At 45.3% G+C, this 8,574-nt stretch overlaps 1 protein-coding gene across 3 annotated transcripts in view; it reads left to right on the top strand.

The window, feature by feature from the left end:
* The first annotated feature begins 7,469 nt into the window (after positions 1-7,469).
* LOC141095821 (CTD small phosphatase-like protein) overlaps positions 7,470-8,574 on the top strand; it is a 52,541-nt gene continuing 51,436 nt past the window's right edge. The window contains exon 1 of one of the 3 annotated variants that reach the window (XM_073582163.1): positions 7,470-8,165. In XM_073582163.1, coding sequence (XP_073438264.1) covers positions 7,835-8,165 — 331 coding nt within the window. In that variant the 5' untranslated portion in view covers positions 7,470-7,834. The remainder of the gene's footprint in view (positions 8,166-8,574) is intronic. The other 2 variants (XM_073582162.1, XM_073582161.1) reach the window with 2 other exon arrangements.

The following is an 8,574-nucleotide window of genomic DNA, read 5'->3' as shown; positions in this document are numbered from 1 at the left end:
CCATACCTACTGTAAAGCATGGTGGTGGAAACATCATGCTTTGGGGCTGTTTCTCTGCAAAGGGGCCAGGACGACTGATCCGTGTACATGAAAGAATGAATGGGGCCATGTATCGTGAGATTTTGAGTGCAAACCTCCTTCCATCAGCAAGGGCATTGAAGATGAAACGTGGCTGGGTCTTTCAACATGACAATGATCCAAAGCACACCGCCAGGGCAACGAAGGAGTGGCTTCGTAAGAAGCATTTCAAGGTCCTGGAGTGGCCTAGCCAGTCTCCAGATCTCAACCCTATAGAAAACATTTGGAGGGAGTTGAAAGTCCGTGTTGCCAAGCGAAAAGCCAAAAACATCACTGCTCTAGAGGAGATCTGCATGGAGGAATGGGCCAACATACCAACAACAGTGTGTGGCAACCTTGTGAAGACTTACAGAAAACGTTTGACCTCTGTCATTGCCAACAAAGGATATATCACAAAGTATTGAGATGAAATGTTGTTTCTGACCAAATACTTATTTTCCACCATAATATGCAAATAAAATGAAAAAAAAAACAGACAATGTGATTTTCTGGATTTTTTTTTCTCAGTTTGTCTCCCATAGTTGAGGTCTACCTATGATGTAAATTACAGACGCCTCTCATCTTTTTAAGTGGTGGAACTTGCACTATTGCTGACTGACTAAATACTTTTTTTCCCCACTGTATATTCTTGTATGTAGGGGCAGTATTATAGTAGTTATATTCTTGTACATAGGGGCAGTATTATAGTAGTTATATTCTTGTATGTAGGGGCAGTATTATAGTAGTTATATTCTTGTACATAGGGGCAGTATTATAGTAGTTATATTCTTGTACATAGGGAGCAGTATTATAGTAGTTATATTCTTGTACATAGGGAGCAGTATTATAGTAGTTATATTCTTGTACATAGGAGCAGTATTATAGTAGTTATATTCTTGTACATAGGTGCAGTATTATAGTAGTTATATTCTTGTACTTAGGGGCAGTATTATAGTAGTTATATTCTTGTATGTAGGGGCAGTATTATAGTAGTTATATTCTTGTACATAGGGGCAGTATTATAGTAGTTATATTCTTGTACATAGGGGCAGTATTATAGTAGTTATATTCTTGTATGTTGGGGCAGTATTATAGTAGTTATAATCTTGTACATGGGGGCAGTATTATAGTAGTTATATTCTTGTACATAGGGGCAGTATTATAGTAGTTATATTCTTGTACATAGGGGGAGTATTATAGTAGTTACAAGAATATAACTACTATAATACTGCCCCTATGTACAAGAATATAACTACTATAATACTGCCCCTACATACAAGAATATATGTAGGGGCAGTATTATAGTAGTTATATTCTTGTACATAGGGGCAGTATTATAGTAGTTATATTCTTGTACATAGGGGCAGTATTATAGTAGTTATATTCTTGTACATAGGGGGCAGTATTATAGTAGTTATATTCTTGTACATAGGGGGCAGTATTATAGTAGTTATATTCTTGTGCATAGGGGGCAGTATTATAGTAGTTATATTCTTGTGCATAGGGGGCAGTATTCTTTGTACAGTATATTCTTTTGTGAATACAGTTGGCCATTTTAGCATCAAATACAGTTGCTCTCTATAAATGTATTTACTCGATTTTGACCGTCTTCTCTGTGTTTTGGATCATTTTTCCTACAGTTTTAGAGATTGCAGACTTTGGATGCCTTAACATCTATGAATATAGTGTATTTTAATGGCCTATTTTTGTCTAAAATCTGTTCGAAAAAGCGTTGCACAAAAACGAAACGCATACACAGCAATGTGAAAATGACATTGCTGTGCACATGTTCCCTCTGAGGACTAGATACCTTGAAAGGGTTAAAAAATGTACCATTTATTTTACGGACAGTTTAGTTTAGAAGCCGCCTGCTCTGTATACTTGAAACTACAGAGCAGAGACGCCATTGGAGATGGATAAGGACACGACTGCCGGTGACGTGAAGATGCAGCGCACACATACCCTTGTATTATAACAGAGACCCTCTCTGTCAGGTGGAGTTTTCGGGTCACTGCGCCCCTGCTGGACTTCGCCAAGTTACTCGGATGAAATATATGACACCAAAGGAGCGTCACTTATGGAACCAACTCAGACGATGGCATTGAACGACGCAAGACACTGCGAATGTCTGTGCGTCCGAGGGTCGCCCCCTGTGATATCCCGGACGTCTCGCTCGCTCACTTGCAGGCAGTTTTCAGTCTAGTGAAGTGCGATGTGGCTCGGATCGATATCCTGAATCATGAGAATGATCGTTTCACTGTATTTTCTTTGGAGAAAGCTGGGTGATTTCCAATGTGGTCAATATTGTCAGTATTTCCAGGTCCTTAAAGGGGTATTCCCATTTTAGATATTTATGTCATCTCTGCAGGAGTGTGCTTGCAGAGAAAGATTTGGGGAAGTCACATGTTCAGCTCCCACCCCATTCACTTCTATAGGATTTATCTGCACATGAATGTTCCGTTTTTTTCCGTTACATGAATGGAGAAAGTCAGACTTGCGTAGCCCCCTCTCCAGTCATTCTCCATCTGGGCGGGCAGGCAGAGGTTAGTACTGGGACCCATAATCATCAGTTTTGGAGGATAAAGATTGGAAATGATCATGGGGCCCCTATAACATTTTATCCTTTACAGCAGGATATGCCATGATTGGTAAGTGCTGATTTCACCGCTGGGGCCCTCATCTGCCTAACTAGGGCCCCATTGTATGCAGCTGTCAGTGGAGAGGTGGCTGAGCATGCGAGGCTGTGTCCAGAGAAACAAATGGGGACGGCGCCTGTGCCGCCACCTGTCCGGTCCTTGCCGTGGGTCCCAGCAGGTTCTTCCGCTGTGATCTGCCATTTTTAGCCCTGGTTTCCTTTTGATGAGCCCGCTGCAGGTCCTGGGTGATCACAACCCCCATCCTCCAAATATATCGATGATGATGCAGCTGGAAGCAAAAATCCCCGGGAGCCATCAGTCGTCTACACCTGAAATATTAATTACACGTATAAGCGCTCGTAAAACGGGTTTTAAGAGGGTTAACGTCTCAGGAAGAAATGTGAACTGAGCATCAGACGCCCGCCGACCCCGGCTTATCACAACAAAATAATTAGCTGTCGAGATGTTTCACTTGTGAAATTAATTCTAAGAGACTCATCACATGAATTGCGCTATCTAACGTGATGATTCATTTAGCCTCGCGTCGGATCTCGGCAATCATCAGAGGGTTCGGCTGCGGCAGGTGATGATTAAATTGCTTAAAACTGTAATTTTGAGAGTCTTGATTAAAAGAAAAAGGCAGCCTCCTCGCGGGGATCGGGCTCCTGGGACGAGGCCGGTTATTCACTAGCTGGGGCGGAAACAATTGTTACTTTTCTTTTCAATGTTGTATATCGTATGTTATTGTTACTTTGTGTTTCCAGTTCTGTTTAGTAAATGTGATATTAAATATCTATTATCTACACCATGCAGAAAGGAGGAGCAATAACTAATCAGGGACCCACATCTCATCCTGTAACACTATGGATAGAGAGAAAAGACATATAATAAATATCAGATATGTAGATAATAGATTAGATAAAAACGTCTGACTGCTGTGCCTGCCAACAAGGGTTTTGCCACCAAGCATTAAGTCTTGTTTGCCAGCGGGATCAAATACTTATTTCACACTGCAAAATGCAAATAAATGTATATACTTTATACAATGTCATTTTCTGGATTTTATTTTTGATATTCTCTCTCTCAATGTTAAAATTCACCTCCCCTTAACATTATAGACTGCTCATGTCTTTGTCAGTGTCCAAACGCCCAAAATCAGCAAGGGATCAAATACTTATTTCCCCCACTGTAGAGCTTAGATAAATAGGTAATATATTATAGATGTTAGATATATAATAAAGAGATTTTACATTTACAGTATCTTTTTTTTTTTTTTTCAAAGCAAATAAAGTGTGTAAACTTTTATCCATTGGCTCTTGGTGATGGATCAATAAGTGGATGAAATTCAGATGGATCCCACAAGTCTTCTGAGTTTCATCTGTATTATTATTTCTATAGCTCCATTTATTCCATGGTGCTGTACATAAGGGGTTACATACAAAGTACAGGTATCACAGTAAACAAACTAACAATGACAGACTGATACAGAGGACCCTGCCCTTTCGGGCTTACATGCTACAGGATTATGGGGAAGGAGACAGTAGGTTGGGGGGTTGCAGCAGTTCCGGTGTTGGTGAGGCGGTAGCGGGGTCATTGCAGGCTGTAGGCTTTCCTGAAGAGATGGGTTTCTAGGTTCCGTCTGAAGGATCCGAGTGTGGTTGATACTAGTCGGACGTGTTGGGACAAAGAATTCCAGAGGATGGGGGCTATTCGGGAGAAGTCTTTTTAATACAGTCTGTTTAATACAGATCCCATCAAATTTAATGATCGAGTCAGATCTGCAAAGCAGATGAGAATTTGGAATGGTCAGAGCTTCACGGAATGGAGTTACAGATCAATAATTATTTTTTTTATATAGCGCTAACATATTCCGCAGCGCTTTACAGTTTGCACACATTATCACAGACGCTCTATGGGCTTGCGCGCCGTCAGAGAACAAAAAAAAACCAACATCACAGGGATGTGTTGAAGGTAGTCCGGGTCTTCTGTGCCGTGATTCTGACCGTTCTGGGATCAGAGGAACCGGTCTGACAACTGTTTTTGCAGTTCGCTTCGGTCACAACACCAGGTCTCCCAGCCTGAGCATGATCTGGTCTATTGCGATATTCACACTTGTCTATATTTACATCAGTGTAAAACAGACCGTCCCCTCATCACTTGTGTTGCATCTATTTTTCTTAGGAACAGATGGAAAACTGAAGTATAAAGAATGTTTGCATCTTATTTTTTTTTCTTCCGTTTTTTTCGTGTTATATATAACCATGAAGAGGCTGTAAGCCTGCTTCCAGTGATATGTTACTTACTGGGATTTGTTGCTTTTTCAATGCAATTGGTGTTTTATCAGCAGGAGATTATCATCGAAGGACTAGGTGTCTCGTGCCTCCTGGTCCAACCACTCCCCCAGCATTGATTTGCAGCTTTCTGGCGATGTTCAGAGTACACATGAAGCTGCCAATCAGGGGTGTGGGCGGAGTTATTAACAGCTCAGAATTCAGAGCTCTGCTAGAGCCGCAGCACAGAAAACCACGCAGCTCAGCAAGGGACACATCGCTGGAATCCGGGAAAATGCCCCTACATTCAGCTACTCTCGGATTATATAGCAAAATCTTAGGGGGGGGGTGCAGGAAAAACTGAGCGCAGCGCTACAGAGATGTAAATACAACGGGGATCTCATGCACCAATACCACAGGTATTAGAGTGCCCGCTTCGGCTGATCTGTGCAGATCCCAGCATTTGTACCCCCGCCGATCAGAGGTTTCTAACCGGAGAACCCCTTTATGTGATCAAGTGTGGGGGCTTCTTCCTGCAATAATGGACAGCAGTGAATCGTACGGGTCCAAGCCCCCCACAGGATGAAAATAAATATTACAATATGTAGGTTGGACCCCCCCCCGCAAATCTAAAAAAAAATCGGCTTATTTGCTAATGTCGCCTGCAAAAGTCCAGAGGTATGAAAAATAAAAGCTATTAATCAACAAACAGTAGAAAAAATAAAATTAGGCCAAAATCCCTTTTTTTTCAGTCACTCCACAAAAAAATGCAATAAAAAAAGTGATGAAAAGTGAGGCCTCAGTGCACCAACGACGGAGAATAGAAAGATCACCGGTTTGGGAAATGACCTACAACGGACGCAGGAAACCAATTAGGCTAGTTTCACAATTGAGTCTTTGTGTGCAGCGCGTCGCGGGCAAGTAAAAACGCACATGCGTTCTCGGGTGGTGTAAACCAGTGTCTAGACATGTTTACTCTTAAACCACAGGCGTTCGCATGTCCATGCGCACGCCTGTGTTCCCATAGACTAATGCGTTGTTTTGACGCATTCTGTGCACAAGCGTTTTTTGACGCCTTTGGACGGACCCAAAAATGCAACATGTTACGTCTAGACACACACCTGGAAAAAACGCATGCGCACAAAAACGAACGCATGCAAACGCAAGACCATGCGTACGCCATGTTAAACATAGGTACTCATGACACAGGGATGCACTGTGCAAAAAAAGGCTAATAAGAAACCAGCCTTAGAGAGCAATTTTGTTTTTCACTATATTCTATGGTAAAGTGAGTGGAGTCAGAGCGACGGATCGTCCCGGAAGAAAAAAAAAAAAAAAAAGAAATCCTGTGCAGCGCCCGGGACGTAAAAATAAAATTAGGAAGGTAAAAGGGATAATAGGGTCACGCGATGCATTACGTGGGCAAATACAAAAGTCACGTGGAGGGCGAGACCTGTTGTGAATTCGCTTTCTGGCCTCCCTCTGGTTATTACTGAAGGTGGTGCAGCTGGTCAGATTGACGGAGGGGTTGCGAGTTCTCTTTCTGGGCTCCCTCTGGTGGTTACTGGAGGTAATGGAGCTGATCTGATTAACAGAGGCCTGCCACCTGATAATGAGGAGGAGGACTGGAGATCTGGAGTTTCTGACTGGATTTAAGACAGCCGACTCCCTCTATCTCTGCTGGTGATTTTTTCCTGCCTCCTGAGGTCTTAGTTTCCTGCTCAGTCCCTGCATGCTCAGCTAAGTGTTCTTTTGCTATTGTTCACATTTGATCTGGTTTTGTCTATTTCAGTTTTGTGTGGGTCAGCCAGCTCCGGCTGGGGCTGTGCTGAATTTCCATTCTTATGTTACTGCTTGTGCCAGTTTGTTTTTTTCCCTTATTAGATTGGTCTCTTTTTGCTCTGCTTTCAGAATATACCAGAGTGCTGATATAGTGGGTGAAGTCGTGCGACTTCAGTATTTTTTGCATCAGACGTGTTGGACTTTTTGCAGGGTTTTTTTGCGTGATTGCAGTGTCTTTCCTTTCCTGTCTAGTTAGTTTGGGCCCCATCGTTTGCTCAGTCTATTTTCCTAACTGCGTTTGTGTTTTCATCTTGTCTCCCCGACAATACACGTGATTGGGGGCTGTCTATTGCTTTGGGGTCTGCTCTGGGGCAGTTAGTTTAACTCTTTTCCTGCTTTAGGCTTATTTAGTTCTCCGGCTGTGACGAGGCATCTAGGATCATCGTAGGTACACTCCACGGCTGCTGCTAGTTGTGTGGATAGGATCAGGGGTCTGCAATCCACTTAGTTACCAACCTCTCTGGTTGTCTGTGGCTTAGCTTGGTCTTGTTCTCCTCCTCGGTGACCCAATCATAACAGAGACCCTCATACGGCTATGCCGATTGTTGACAAAAAAAAAACACTGCTTTTAGGGAAAAAAAAAAAAAAAGCTAAGGGTTAAAGAAACCATTTAGCTTGCTCTGGGGTTTCCATGGTAACAGTAGTTGTAGGAAATGAGCGCTGTCGGAGTGGAGCGTGCACATAGCGCCTCAGTGTAACCCTCCTCCTGAGGAGCCGCGCACGGCTCATAATGCTCCGCTCTCACCATCACTAGTGACCGTCCGCCGCTTACGCAGTGACTTTTATACGCAATACAGGCTCCGCCTCCCTCCCACGCCGCCTGTCAACAACACCTTAATCCCGCCAATCACAAATCAGCGCTTCCCGCCCTGACATTTGACCGCGCCCCTTACGCAGATTGTAACTCTTTAGTTACCGCAATCTCCTTTAGTAACTGCAAGAACATTCAGGCCAGCGGTGACGAGGCAGTTAATTTCAGACCACGCCCCTTATTTATGTCGGCCGGGAGCTCGTCCCTCGTCTGTCGCCATGTTGGGAAGGTCAGTAGGGAAAGGGGAGGAGCTCCAGCTGTCACACCGCCTCCTCCTCCTGAGGGAAAACAGCGACCCGCCGCGGACTCCGCCACCCCCGGGACAGCGGCCGCCTCCACCCCCGCCGGGACTTCATGCTGAGGAGGAGAAAGCCGAGCCAGGGAGCCGACCCGGCCGCGGACACCCGGGGAAGCCTGAGCGAGCCGGCCGGGGGATAGACGTTACCGCGGAGAACGAGCGCTCGGCCGAGTCCATGGACAACACGTCCATCATCACCCAGCTCAGCAACCCGAAGGAGGAGGCCGTGCTGTCCTGCGCCCAGGAGAAGGGTGAGTGCCCGGGAGGAGGAGGAGAACAGGGGTGAGTGCCCGGGAGGAGGAGGAGAACAGGGGTGAGTGCCCGGGAGGAGAAGGAGGAGAACAGGGGTGAGTGCCCGGGAGGAGGAGGAGAACAGGGGTGAGTGCCCGGGAGGAGGAGAACAGGGGTGAGTGCCCGGGAGGAGGAGGAGAACAGGGGTGAGTGCCCGGGAGGAGGAGAACAGGGGTGAGTGCCCGGGAGGAGGAGGAGAACAGGGGTGAGTGCCCGGGAGGAGAAGGAGGAGAACAGGGGTGAGTGCCCGGGAGGAGGAGGAGGAGGAGAACAGGGGTGAGTGCCCGGGAGGAGGAGGCCGTGCTGTCCTGCGCCCAGGAGAAGGGTGAGTGCCCGGGAGGAGGAGGAGAAGGGTGAGTGCTGAGGAGA

Source organism: Dendrobates tinctorius, unplaced genomic scaffold (assembly GCF_039654945.1).
Source record: "Dendrobates tinctorius isolate UK_male_01 unplaced genomic scaffold, ASM3965494v1 ptg000070l, whole genome shotgun sequence".
NCBI lineage: Eukaryota > Metazoa > Chordata > Amphibia > Anura > Dendrobatidae > Dendrobates > Dendrobates tinctorius.
This window is presented reverse-complemented; position numbering and strand designations above follow the sequence as displayed.